The sequence below is a fragment of the Monopterus albus genome, unplaced genomic scaffold (genome assembly GCF_001952655.1).
Source record: "Monopterus albus unplaced genomic scaffold, M_albus_1.0 scaffold11.1, whole genome shotgun sequence".
Taxonomy (NCBI): domain Eukaryota; kingdom Metazoa; phylum Chordata; class Actinopteri; order Synbranchiformes; family Synbranchidae; genus Monopterus; species Monopterus albus.
Window position 1 is genome coordinate 2,160,218 of NW_018127891.1, and position 14,780 is coordinate 2,174,997.

Consider the following 14,780-nt stretch of genomic DNA (forward strand, 5'->3'; position numbering starts at 1 on the left):
CTCTGCCGCTCTTGCCCTTACTATTCACTTGTGGATTTGCGGATTTGTTCTGTCTTCTTTCTTGGATGTATCCATGTAGGGGGTGAGGAAAGACGTATCTGCTTCTGCAGTTTTAATGCCTACTCTACTACTATGTGTTTTTGTTTAGCTCAGGATGTGTATTCATGTTAACATGACCAAGAACCTGATGTGTTCATAAAAAGCTGGCGGGAGTCATTTTGAAGTTTTATTCCCAGGAATCGATTGTACATTAGCTCAACAGAGTGTGTGTGCAAAGGGCAAGGGGGTAAACAATCAAAAGGAGAGAGGAAGAAAATGAGGGGTCAGAGAATTTAGTTTTGAGTGTGTGCGTCTTCTGTGTATGAATGCGAACATGAGCGTGTGTGTGTGTGTCTGCACAGGCATGTGATTACAAGCAAGGGTGTGTGTATGCTGGAGAGAGTGAAAGAAAGCGTAGCACTGGGCTAGGCTTAATTAAGTTTTCAGGAGGCTCCTAAAAGGTCACGGCATGCCTCAGCACCCCCTCACCACCACCACCACACCCAGCCGAAATTTCACTTTCCCCCTTCCCTCCCTTCCTTCTTTCCCTCCCTCACCTCCCCGTTGCGATCTATCCAGTCATCAGCCCCCCATCTGTGCACATTAGCCATTCATGAACACACTCATTAGGGTGGGAGTTTGAAGCGATTGTGTTCACTAGTCTGCGGCTGGAGTGTGGCGATTAATATTTCAGCGTCTCCCGTCGAGGAGCTGAGAGCAAGTTTGGCCCTCTTAGGCTAAAAAGAGAGAGTAAGCTTCACCCCTGCCTTTCCTCCCCCCAACCCCAAGAAATGTTTCTTCTCCCCCTCTGCGTCTCTCAGACAGCCTCCACAGCTTACAGTACATTGCACCCCTATTTCCCTTTATTGCATTCACACTAATGATTTGAATACACATTTTTGCTCACACACAGAGACACACTTAAGACTTTAACTCAAATTGACTTAATTGGGCTCTTTTTGTTTTAGGAAGGGGGGTGGGGGGGTACATCCTGTCTTGTCTCCTATATCCTCATTCCTCTTAGCTGGTCAGGAGTGTCTTTTCCTCACTATCCTTAGTTTTCTCTTCTTATGAGCTTGTGCTGAACTGGTCAGGCTTGGGTTGGGGGTGTTTTTCTACTGGATACACACACACATGCAGTTAATTCAGACCAGATCAATACCCTCCCTCTTTCACACTGTATACTGCTACTTAAAAAATGAGAATTTGAGGCAGCAATGAGTATAAAGCGTTATCAGGCTGTCAATATTTGAAGCACTGCTCCTGAATACAGAAATCACTTTGACCCTACTAGAGCTGAACTCTCTTCACTTTGATTTCAAAACCATCCTGGTTCTGATGCCATGTCCACACTAACGTTGATTAAATTTAAAATACATCTTTTTCCCTCTATGTGAGGGTAAAGTGGGTTGTCCCCACCTTCCTCAGTCCACATGTTGAAATGGCCTTGGACAAGACACTGAACTTGAAGTTGCTCCCGGTGGCCATTGCCGTGTGTGTAAATGGGGTGAATGTGCAAATATTGCAAAGCTCTTAGTGTTTAAATGCCTAAAAAAGCACTATATAAGTACAAGACCATTTGATCTCTCATCTACATTAAGGTAGTGCTTTTGAGTACAAACATCTTTTTGAAAAAATGAAAAGATTTGGTGGAAGGAGTAAATGGCAATAACATGATGTAAAAATACTGTTACAAATGAAAATTCTCAATTCAAAATGTTACTTGAAAGTGCAAAAGTATTAGCATCAAAATATGCATAAAATGGCAAAAGTAAATATATTTTTGGACTTCATCATTAGAATACTCTGAGGTTTTGCGAAATACCTTCAGAATTTGGGTGAGTGTTGTCAAATGATGGCACGAGGTTAAAACGGTTGACACACAGTATATCAGTTCCACAGGTAAGCAGAAGCGATGTCTCTGTTACTTGAATGTATGTAATACATGTGAGTCACAAGCTGGGGCTAAACAGATAGGTACTGTTCATAGCTTGTAGTATGTTCTATAAAATAACTTTATAGGCTTTACAGAAGAATGGTTGCAGTTCTGTACAGTTGCATTGTGTCCAGAAAAAGAATATGCACAACCAGCTGTATAAGCAATATGACTGTACAGTGCTAGAAGGATATAGGCTGTAAGTGAAGGTCAAGACGGCTTAGGAGAGAATTGGCTCCATACAGCCTTTAACTAACTAAGCTTGTGTGATTCAGATCCCTACCACTCTTCCAAGCTGGGCCCCCAACATTTAAGACCCTCTTTGACTATCCTTTGTTCATCCATCCACTTTTTGTTCTTCATCCACCTCTGCCTCCTCAACCCCGCCCCCTGCAGATACACTCACCCCCCCACTCCCTGCTCTTCATTCTAAACATGACCTTCCCCATCTTCTTGCACATATAGGTGTGTGAATAAGTGGTGGTCTATGGGCTATGTGTGAGTAAGTGGAAGTCTGCAGGCTGAAGTGTTGCATGTGGTTAGGCATTCATGAGGAGCAGTGGGTGTGTGGTGCACGCTGATGGCTAATGAAGTTCCTCTGCACCTCATAGCCCTATTAAACCGCTGTCCCCTACCTCTACCCACTTCACCCCCCACCTCTTGCCTTGTTTCTCCCTGAGGGAGAGAGTTGGCAGGGAGCAAGCTGGCTGCTATGGCAACAACAAGGAACCCTCCCTCTCCCACAGGTCTCCTTAGCAACTGGTAGCTTGGCATTGCGGTAATGAGTGTGCCCAGTGTGCCAGGCTTTGTGTCATGTTGGCATGTGCGTGCAATGTATGTGTGGGAGACAGAGAGTGAGTGTGTGCATAGGTGTGTGTGTTTGAATATGTGTGTGGTTGTTTGGTACAGATTGCCAATTTAGGTGAGAGTTAAAATGTGTGATGACAAAGAGATGTGGAGGCACTACTTGGTGTTTGTCCAAACAAATTTGAGAAGCTTATTTTATTAAAATGTAACCAAAACTGGCACTTGACTGACACTACTTATCATTTCTCTGCCTGGCTGTGTGTGTTTGTCTGTTCTGTAGTTTCCTGTGTTTCTGTGCTTGTGCGTTTATTTTTTTCCTTCACTGTGATTGCGGTCATTCTTCTCTGTACTTTGAAACTGAAGCAATTAAAGGGATGATCCGATGAATTTGCATGCCATGTGCATGGCTGCCTGTGAGTTTCCTGCTCTGCTAAAATTAAATTAAACTCTGAGAATGATGTTTATTAAAGTGTGATCAGAGGTGTGCACTGACCTTTAGAATGTGGGAAATGAGATTCTTATTGTTATGAATGAGATTATGTGGAGGCTGAGTGTGAAAAAAGCCTGCATTGATTTTACTGTTGACCGACGGTTTCTTTGTATAAAGCAGAGGGAGGTTTCGATATAATCAAATCCACACTGTGCCTGTTGGCTATTAAATGGACTGATATACAAATAAAGATGTACAGGCACTCACATACAGCCGATTGACTCGCGCACACTTGCACACATGTATATCTTGCCTGTCTTGTAAATCGAGCTGTAAAGCGTCTTCAGAAAGGTGCTGGTCTATAACAAAAGCATGGCAAGCCCAGTGGAAAATGTTAGTTTGCTCCCTTGACGAGGTGTAAAGCGCGAGCAGGCGGCCGGCCCCACAGGTGGCCCAGCCCAAACACCTGTTGTGTGAATCCTCAGTGGGAGGGCGCAAGATCTGCCTACCTTGCATGTCCCAGTGGAAAAAAACACACCCATGCTGTGGTATCACTCTGAGGTTCCCCCATTTTGTGCGTGGGTGTCAGACGTGATGCCCAGATTGTGTCCCCTTTGCGCCCACCGGAAACACTCAGCTGTCCCTGGCATCAGACGAGTGGATTTTCTGATCCCCTGTCTGGGTCTCAGATGCTCTGCTAATCTGTCAGCATCTATTTTTATCCGCCAAAGCTGCAGCAGCCCATCTCTATCCCACACCCTGCCACCCTGATGCCAACCCTTTGTAGGTCTTTGGTTCTTCTTACCATTGCTAACTCTGAGAGACGAGACAGTCCAAGTAACTTCAAAACAGTGCTGATTTATTCAAAGGATCACAGGTAAAATTAACATTACACACTCAGGTATCTTGCACCTCCAAACTGCTCGCAGGCAGATGTAAGATGAAAGACCCTGAACCCACCAGGCCTATACATTATTCTAGTAACATGTCGTGACTTAAACATAAGAACATATTATGGCTAAGTCTACAGTTATACACGTCATAATAATAAACACCCTGTCTGCTCACAGTCATCAACTCTTCTCTCTAGTTATCCTTGACCAGATGTACCCTGTAGAAACTCATAAGCATGACTAAGCATTTAACAGTCTAACTAGACATCCTATCTCCACTAAACATTTCTAATACATAAAGTATCTAACCAATATCTATCTGACTAAAAATACCTAACACCTTCCAGTGGCACTAGGGTGGGCTCTGCTTATGTGTCGCCAGCAATTGGCTGCAATTAGTGCACAGTCAGGCAGGAATCCCCTACCAACTCCATTACACCCCTCTCCACAGCCACTTCCTGCTCCGAGGCTACCAGACACACTACCACACACTTGCTTTCCATTTTAAGCCTTTTTATAAATGGCACTCCTGCAGTGTTGTGGAATAATGGGGTCGGATACAGAGCACCTTTCACAGTGCTTGAATCACTCTACTGTGCAAACTCGGTCTATCCAAGTACAATGGCAGTCAAGGAAATGCACATTTGAATTGTACCTGCTCAGATTTGGCATTGAGATTAAGTAAATGTTCTGGCTGTAATAGGACCGCTATTGGTGGAAAGTCCTTGAATACCTATTCGGGCTAACATTAGTGTTTGACTTTTTCCTGTGGAGCACATTTATTCAACAAGAAATTATAAATGCTGCCAATCCTCAGGGACCCCACAGCCCCCACAGTGATGCACTGTGATAGATGCAATTCCTAATCCCAGGTTTATTTCTTCCCCAACAAGGGCTGTAATGTGTCTTGCATGCCAATGCAGTCGTGACCACTGCTGTGGAGGCGATGATGGCATGTGGCAGAGAAGTAACTGTTTCTCACCTCCTAATAAAAGAGACTCCTTTTTAATCTTTTCAATTTGATTGCATTCCAAAACCAGGCCTCTCTGCCCATCTGTCTCTCTTAAAGAAGCCTCCTAAAGGGATTTTAATCATCTGACTCTGGGCTTCTCAGGCAAATAGCTACATCTCTCTCTTTCTCTCTCTCCTTCCCTCTTTGTCTGTCACACACATACACACACAAACAGTTTCCAATTTTCTTTCTTGTACTCACTGTCATAGTCTCACTTGTCTCTCACTCTCTGATACAGCATATCGTCTTAGCTCTATTGTGCCATATTTGCGCAGCTATTAGGCCCTTCAGTCCCTCTTCTAGTCCCCCTCAGACACATAAAATTCCCCCAACCCTGTCTCTATTAATCCACATGGCTCTAAATTCTTTATTTCCCTTCAAAGGGACAACGCGAGCCGTGACATCAATCACAGAAAGCGAATATTTAGCTGGCGCTAATTTCCACCAATAGCCTGGAGACAGGCTTAGCTGACAAAACTCATTCCTGCACCGAACAAAACTCCTTGTGTTAAAATCTCCCCTCCCCCGATCCCTCCTGCCTTCTGCATAGGCAAAAACAGCATCACAATAAACACAGTTAGTGCTTCTGTTACTCCCCCTTGATTTAGGCTTATCAAATGAATGTGCACCATAGAGGGATACCCTTTGACAATACATAATAGGTCCATTCTGCATGAAATGGTTTGGTAATACCAGTCGAGTGTGGCAAACGGTTTTACTGGGTGCCACTACAAGAACAGCTGCTGTGTTCTTAGCTGGGCAAGTGCACCACACCGCTTTACCCTTGAGGTTGTTTGAATCGGGTGAGTGGTTTCTTTTTGCTGGTTCCCAGACCTCACTCGTAGTCCTTAGTTCCTCACTCACTTCTGTTTGAATGAGTGCACATTTGCCACAAGATGAGTCCTATAAACCATTTGACCTGTTTCCTCGCCCCTCTGTCTGTGAGCATGTGTGTGGGAGTGTGAGCGGGAAAACTCTTAGTGGGTTCTGATGGGGGTCCAATAGGAGGGGATGAGGCGAGTAGGGGGCATTTTCAGGGAACCCCTTTGTGTGGCTTGGAGGGGCCTCTTGCGGTACCTCTGTCTTCCCAGCCCTCATCCCCAGGCCTCTCCACTCCTGCTATACTCCCTTCACAGCCCAACATAACAACCCCATACTACATCTATATTACTCCCAGTGCAAACGCATGACTGATATCTTGGGAGTCACAACAGAGGGGTATTTAGTGCACCAAGCCTATTTGGGCAAGAAAGCACAGTTGCATTTCTCAAGAGCCATGCGGTTGAACATTGTTGTGCAAATAGTGTGTATTGTGTGTAGTGAGTGACAGTACTGGCCTGGCCTCATAATGCAGCTGGATTTTATAGTTAGTCAGATCTTGATGTGTGCTAAGCCTCAGCACTGATAGCCATTAAAGGTCATTGATTCCCAGCATTAAACACGCTTCTCCAGTCTCTGAATCAAACTGAGCTTGTATATAAAAAGGAAGGGGAAAAACAGAGTAATTGATTAGTATTGTAAGATTTCCAAGAGACAAATGAATGGGTTCTTAAAGAGGTTATAGGATGAATATGAGGATTATGTTTATTCTCATCAACAAATACTGAGCAGTGATCTGTTGACTCAGATTCACACAAGAAATATGTCTGTTTTCCACATCTTGTTTCCTTCTTTGAACCAATGAAAAACCTTCTGACTTTTAGTCCACTTGTGTAATTTTGAAAATAGTGTCAACATGTCAAATTTGTTTGACATGTACACTTAATCTGAAGACAAAGAGGCCTGTCCTATGGCTTGGTATCTATTTTTCTATCTAAATCAGTTATCAGGACTTTAGGCCTTAATGAGAGTTGAACCCAAGGTGATTGTTTTCCTGCCACCAAGAGAACCTTGTTCAACCTAATTGGCTTTGATTGGTCCGTAAACTATTACCCTTATCCTCTTTCACTTGGACAAATTAACCCATTTCAGCCTGATTTAGTTGTTTTTGTAGAATGACGAGGGAGGATGTTCCTGGTAACAAAACAAAGAAGTCACACCACTACTTATGACTCTGTCTGTTCTTGTCAGTATTACAGGACCAGGCAGTACATCTCTCTGCATAAGCCCAGCCACAGCTTCATTTATTATTTAGAGCCCTCTCCACTAGGCCCATTGTATTAAAGGGGTATGATTTGAATAGGAAGTAGCTTCCTGGACCCAGGCGTGTGATGTGTGTGTTCCTCTGTCATTGTATGTTTCTAAGGGCTTCATCCGTCTGCCTCGGCAAGCCAGGGGGCTGAAAGAGAATTTCCATTTTATGAATATTTAATACATAATAAAGTTTTCAATTTTATTCTGTTCAACCTGTAGGGGTAAAAATATGGCAAAGCCAACCCTCAAGGACGGGGCACAGAGTAAAGGTAGTTGATTCGATGAAGGGATCAAAAATATGGTTACATCTGCTCAGTGCCTCAGAAACAATTTACTAAAACACACACATCCAAACATAAAAAAAATTTAACACTACATCCTACGGGGTTTTTACAGTATCTACATTTCCCGCACCTCAAACATCCCTTATGCTATATTACTATTGGATCAGAGGGCTGCCCGCTGTGTCCATGGTGACCTGGCATGGCTCCGTGTGAGATACCCAGCTGGGAGTGCCCCTGAATCAACTTGGGATTAGCCTAGGATTGTCTGGGATTACTCAGGGATGGAGGGGGATTAGCAGTGACTGCCTGTTTCGGGGGCGTGAGTGCCATAGGCTGGCCAAATTGCCCCTGACTCAGACTCAGGGAACAGGAGGCGAACAGAGCCCCACCCACAGTGGAATCACCTGCAACCTGAGCTATTCTTAGATTCTAAAACACACACACACACACACGTACACCCACAAGCAGGGTGACAGAGAAAAACATGTGGTGGAAAACTACATGACAGGAAGCCAGCATGATGATGATGATGCTGCCACGGCTGGCCACCATCCGAAATCTCTCAAATCTCTCTAGCAGGTGGATTCATCAGATAAAGAGGGTTTGGGATGATGACAAATCCCTTCAAGTTCAATGGGGCTGCTCTTCCCTCATACGGGGATAAATTGAGATTTGAATCAGACAGGTCGCACAGAGTTGCAGCACAAAATGGCTCAGCTCTCTGAAACAAGCCCCATTTACAATATTTGGAACGGCATGAAAGCCTACATATGTTTTAACGCAGGCATGCACAGGACTTGATGGGAATGAGTTGGAGTGGTATGATAGGTGGATGATCCAGCCAGCGTGAGACAGAGAATTGGCACGGCACGTAGAGAAGCCGTCAGAAGCAGGAAGCAGGCATCCCCTGCGGACCTGCACTGCCGAGATGAAAGGCTGTTTAGTGTTGGAGCAGCAGCATCAAACAGCCCCCTCCTCTTGCATCCTTTCCCCCATCCCCCACTCTCCCTCCATCTTGCTCTCTCACTCTCTTGACTCTCACCACAATATGATATAGTTCTGCTTTTGCACGTTTACCCGGTTGCCATGGTTACCCAATGCCAGTGGTGTCACAGCAAGATAACCCAAGGAGGCATTCACAGATCACCTGAATTCAGTTTGCCTCCCATTTATATGCTCTCCACTGCCGTTTGATTTATTTGTTGTCTTGCCGTGCAATTCAGTGTGAATACAAATAATCCACAACATAATGGAGATGGTGAAAGTGTGAAAACTCTTCAATCTGAAACAATTTACTGCACCAGTATTTTCCTAAACCACAGGAGGTGCTTTTGATTTGATATTTTCCTGCTTGAGCATCAAAATGTCTCACGCACAACAAAGAGCAAAATTGTAATGACAGACCCTGTTGCACATAAGAAACCTTCAACCTTCAGCAACTCTTGAGTTGTAAAAAAAATAAAATAAAATAAAATAATAATAACTATATCAGATGAATTACTGAGTCAGTCACTGTATATGCCAGTGTTGAGGATAATTGGAAAGTAATTGGTGACACACTGTAAAGTTTAAGGCACAGACTAAAAGCAGATGGCAAAAATGACTTGTTTGCAAAGAAGTGTGATAAATAAGAAAAAAAATCTAGACAAGTTGAAATATGTTGAACTCGGTGACAAAAGAGAAAGAGGGATTGTGATAAAGACAAAACAAGGGAGGGAAAGGGAGATGGGGAGTGAAGGTAGATGTTGGAGGGTAGAATACATCTATTAGCCTTCCTTGCTCCCAGCTCAATCTTGCGATACATCCCCCCAATTCAAGATACGATAGTGGAAGAGACAGGGCTGGCTCTGTGCCAGGCTGGAACAGACTTCAAACATACAGTACGCCCAACCACGGCAGCTTACATCAGCCGAGCTGAAATGAGAAGTAGAGGAGGACAGATGGATTGATGGTAATGAAAGTGGGAGGACTGACATACATAAGGAGAGTGTCTCAAGTCTGAGTCTCTGGCCGTTTCAGGTTGGTTGAAGCTGACAGGGTCTTGCTCTGTGCCAGCTATAGCTGTCCTTCAAACATGATTGTGTTTTTGAATGCGCTCTCAATTTTCTGACTTTGGTTGACACTGATTGCAAAGAGAGCTGAATATCCTGCTGCGTGTTTTGTACATCTATTAATAGACATGAAAGAGACCTCATAATTTGGCACAATTTTTCTTTGACTCAGTATGTATAGACTGAATGATTTATAAGCAGTGTTGACAGCTGTTTTTGGGATTAGTTTTATCTGCACTGTTGAATTTAAGGTTGATGATTAAAAAAAGTCTTAATTTCCCGTGGAAGATTTTACATTAATCTTATTCTAATTTCACACATTTATAGCATCCACCTTAGAAAGGCAGTCTGTATACAAATAGTAAACAATGTAATATGCAGCATATTACAATTTACTGATGTCTCTCTCACTTTGTGTCTCTCTCTCATCCCTGTGCAGAACTCCATTCGTCACAACCTATCACTCCACACACGCTTTATCCGGGTGCAGAATGAAGGGACTGGGAAGAGTTCCTGGTGGATGCTGAACCCAGATGGGGGGAAGATGGGCAAGGCCCCACGCAGGCGTGCAGTCTCCATGGACAACAGCACCAAATACCTAAAAAGCAAAGGCCGCATAAGAGGCAAGAGGGTTGGCCGTCCTGGGATAGGTGCAGGGTCTGCTGTGGTGGGGCTCCAGGGCTCCCCTGACCATGGCAGCCCACCACGGAAAGGCCTTTCAGGAGCTGCAGGTGCAGCTGGGACAGATGGAGAGTTTGACACTTGGACAGACCTCCATTCCAGGGCTAGTTCATCAGCCTCCACCCTTAGTGGACGTCTGTCACCCATCCTTGCAGAGGGAGAACCCGAGGAACCAGAGGAGGGTGGCTTGTCCTGTTCAACCTCCCCCCACCTCTACCCCTCACCAACCAGTGCCCGCTCTCCACCCATGGGTGCAGGGAATCGCTGTCCTCCTCTGGAGCAGCTTCCTCAGCTGGCTAACCTGACAGGTGCCATCAGTCTGGATGAGCAGCTGATGGAAGATAGCTATCATCACCGTCACCCACAGCAGCAGCAACACCAGCAGCATCCAGCTGTTGGCAGACATAAGCACCAAACCCCTGTCTACCACTACAGCTCTGGAGCAAAGGGACAGAGCTATGGTGCAAGTGTCTATGGTGTGACAGGCATGGGGATGCTGCGCCACCACTCACCCATGCAGACCATTCAGGAGAACAAGCCAGCCAGTTTCTCTGGAACCATGCGAGCATACTCTAGCACCAATGCCCTGCAGAGTCTGCTAACAGGGGGTCCATCTGGGCAGCAGTACTGTTCTAAGGACATGCTGTTGGGACAGGAGAGGGAAAGCCATCCAATGATGGGTCAAGCTAGTAATGGAGTAGGCTCCAGCCATCACAGCCACCACCCTGGCCACCACAATGGCCACAGCCACAGTGGACCTCATAGCCACAGCTCAGCTCATAGCCATAACAGAACTCACAACCATACTCCAAGTCATAATCACAACAATGTAACTAACCCCAACCACAATTCACCTCACAGCCTCACTCACAACAGTCATAACCTCAGCCAGAGCCATAATCACACACCTCCCCAGGCTGCAGCCCTGACCCCATGTGGCAACAGCAATCAGCTGCAGACCTACAACCACAAAGTTCCCTACCTGTACAGCCCCCCATCACACGCCCACCTCCCTGCCTCCACTACTCTTCCCCCAAACCCAGCAGGTATGCTTGGCATGCCACAGGACTCCTGCAATGTGGCCACCGCCCCACACCCACATCCCCGCCACAACCATTATCCTGAGCCACAACACCAAGGCATGACTAATGGACTTTACCATCATGGCCAGGGGATGGGGAGTGGTGGCATTGGTAGTGACTACCATGGTTATCACCAACCACACCCCCATGAGAGACTACCAGCTGACCTGGACATTGACATGTTCCATGGTAGCTTGGACTGCGATGTGGAGTCCATCCTCCTTCATGACATTATGGACTCTGGGGAGGAGATGGACTTTAACTTTGACTGCTCACTAGCCCAGGGAGTGGGAATTGGCATGGGTATGGGCATGGGTGTGACCATGGGCATGGGGATGGGAATGAGCAGTCTGGCTGGTCCACAGCAAGCCCATAGCAACCAGAGCTGGGTGCCTGGCTGAAGTCTAGGACAGCAAATCCTACCCTCAGAAAGAACTACCCAACCCATGAAGCACTTCTTCTGTCACCCCTTTCTCTTTTGAATCCCCCTCCCTTTGAGAGATCTAGTTCATTTCACATTAGGTTTTGATATCAGCTATACTGTGATGACAATCTCTCAGCTGTGCTTGCCCAACATTGCTTCTCATCTACCACGAGACTGAACTCTCAATGCACTTTACTGCAAGTGGGTCACATCATCTCACAGTGCAATACATTCACAGAGCAGCTCAGGCAGAGTTTGGCATATTTTGTGAGGTGGGTACAGGATTTGACAGGAACAAATGAGGAAATCACAAGCTGTTGATAAAGTGTCAGATCTTGGATTGAATTAAAGTTGGACTATTTCTCTCTCTTTGTCGGTGGAGAAATTTTTGGAGAAAATAAATAAGTAAAAACTCCTTTGTGTCTTTGCTATTAGATCCTTGCTTTTAAAATTCCATTTTAGCTCAATTTCTTAGCAAATTGAAAATAATAATTAATAAAATAAGTTAAAGATAACCCCTACTTGACACTGGTTTGAATGTATTTATTCAATATATCTAAGTGGAACTCTGAAACCAGTTTGTGCTTTTAATGATACATCAGCAGTCCTGTCATTTACAACTTTGTGCATTTGGTCCTTGGCACTTTGAGTTTTTGCTTGGACATAATATTTTTATGATGCCCTTTTGGCATTGGTTAGAGAATATAGTCACTACATCGTCAGTGGATTTTGTCATTACAGGCTATCATGCATTCTGTTGAATTAAAATGTTGTATCACCTTGTCTCACCTGCGCTTCTTGTGCCAGTTTCAACCTCTCTTTCTCTCTCCCTCCCTCTCTAAATCTCTCCCTTCCTCTGCCTGCCAGTGGAGACAAAGTGACCATTCCTCACCGCAAGCCATTAATGTGGCTTGATTGAAATTCAGCATCTTGCTTTTAATCTCCAAAGTGATGCAGCAGTGATATGTCATTATTGAGAATCTAACACGTTGTCCTCCCATCTCTCACCCCAGCCGTCCGGGCTGCCACTCACCTCTCCGACTTAATGTGCCTGGAAAGCGAGACAAAACTGTGATTAACACTAAGTCACTCTGCCTGATGTCCTGCTCTGAGAAGGGCCAGTGTCACTGTCCGCTTGCCTGCTCACAGAAGGTACAAAAAAACAGAAGAGATGGAGATTGGGGTAGAACAAAAGTCTGATGTTGTAGTGGGATCAATCATCAGCCTCAGTTTCTATGCTCTTTGGGCATGCGTCTTAAAACAGGTTGTGTATTCGTGTTGTAAATCATCTCCATTATCTGTACTGTGTGTTTCCTTGTTCCCATGTTTTTAGTGCTTATATCCTGAGCTTGAAATACTCAAACGTGCGCAAAGGGAGAGATTTAAGGAGAAAGCAATCAGCCAGTCTGAGTGGCATGGGTTTATGTCAGACAGGGTTGTAGTGCCCCACAACCATTCACATCCACTTTTTGTGTGTTTATTCTGTTGTCTTGTAGTTGTTGTTGTATTGTTGAAATTCTACGGACCAACAAGGACAGCGCTGAAATATCCAGAGTGTAAGGATGAAATTCAGTGGTGAAATGATGTTGGTAGTACAATATGACCTTCCTATGCTCCAATACCGTGCACTCCTCCCACATGTGCTCTGCTCAGTTGTCTCTGTGTTTTTGAGTGGAGGAGCCTTGAAGCTTGTTTCTCACTGGCCTTGGGAGAGAAAAAAAGAGGACACCCCTAATCCCTAGTTCCCCCAAGAAGACTCTCTGCACTTGGTCCATACCAGGTATGGCACACAATGAAAAAGAGAGTGGGTAAAAGTGGGTTGGGGGCTATTGTTACAGCCAAAGGTCAAGCATAGCACAGACTATCAGACCCATTACTGAGGTAAATACCTTTATTCCAGAGCTGTTAGCCACACTGGTTCCAGTTAATCTCCGTGTGGAAGATGCATGGAATTTTCTAAGCAAATGGGTTTTACATAGCAGTTATGTTGTAACCTATGCTACAGACATTTAGCAATGGCCTGCTACTGGAAAGAGAGCTATATATGATGTCTAATTTTCCTATATTTATTTATGAAAGACTGGTCTTTGTCATTTGTAAATGTGGTAGTTGTTTGAGTCAACACTGATCCCCTTCCTCTTTTTTTTCTCAGATTTTTTTTAAGATGTCACTCTTCCTTTGCCCCTTATACTGGCTTTTATTTTGTACAAAATCTATATATTGAGAATATTGTATAATAATTTTTAAAATTTCAAAAGAATATCAGTTTTGTTGTCTATTTCTTTTTTAAGAGAATGTATCTCATCATCTGGTGACTGTTAAATAAATAAAATTAAAAGAACGTGCAACTCTGTTGTTGCATTTGTGTGACTGTTACCACAAAAATACATTTTATTCATTTATATAGTTTTAATTCAATTCAGAAGGTTTTTGTTTAGCTTTCTTCTCTTTGTTAGCCGTTATTTCATGTCTTCCTATACACGTACAAATGATGAATGAATGTGTGTTACTTTTTAATTTGTTCCTTTTTCCTGTACTACAGACAACCCCTGTAGTTGTGTTTGACCAGGGCACCTAGTCGCTGCGTGGGAGGCAGAAAGTGGGTTGTATGAAAAATGTACCATCACCCACAGAGTGGTGGAGAAGCATCACTTGTGCTAGAAACTGTATGAAAAAGAAAAAAGAAGGGTGGTGTGTTTGTGTGTGTGTGTGAAAGAGAGAGAGAGGCAGATATTACCTGAAAAGACAGACAAAAAAAGGAGGCACCCAGACAGCCAGACAGAGTTGGCAGGATTGGAGTAATAAGTGTGCACACGTCTGTCTCAGTGTGTCTGCGTGTCATAAGGCTTGTTATGGCCCATGAAGCAGTGTAGGTTGGCCACAGCTGTCCTGGTCCCATCGGAGGCGTTTTCACAGGAGGAGTGTGCAGTGCTACAGCGCCATACTGCCAGGCCCCAGGGGAGCCCCCGCCTCTCCACTCACTCAGACATTTACACGTACATAAACTC

At 44.6% G+C, this 14,780-nt stretch overlaps 1 protein-coding gene across 1 annotated transcript in view; it reads left to right on the forward strand.

The window, feature by feature from the left end:
- LOC109954600 (forkhead box protein O6-like) overlaps positions 1–13,961 on the forward strand; it is a 30,667-nt gene extending 16,706 nt beyond the window's left edge. The window contains exon 2 of the mRNA XM_020590048.1: positions 10,025–13,961. Coding sequence (XP_020445704.1) covers positions 10,025–11,749 — 1,725 coding nt within the window. The 3' untranslated portion in view covers positions 11,750–13,961. The remainder of the gene's footprint in view (positions 1–10,024) is intronic.
- Positions 13,962–14,780: the final 819 nt, after the last annotated feature.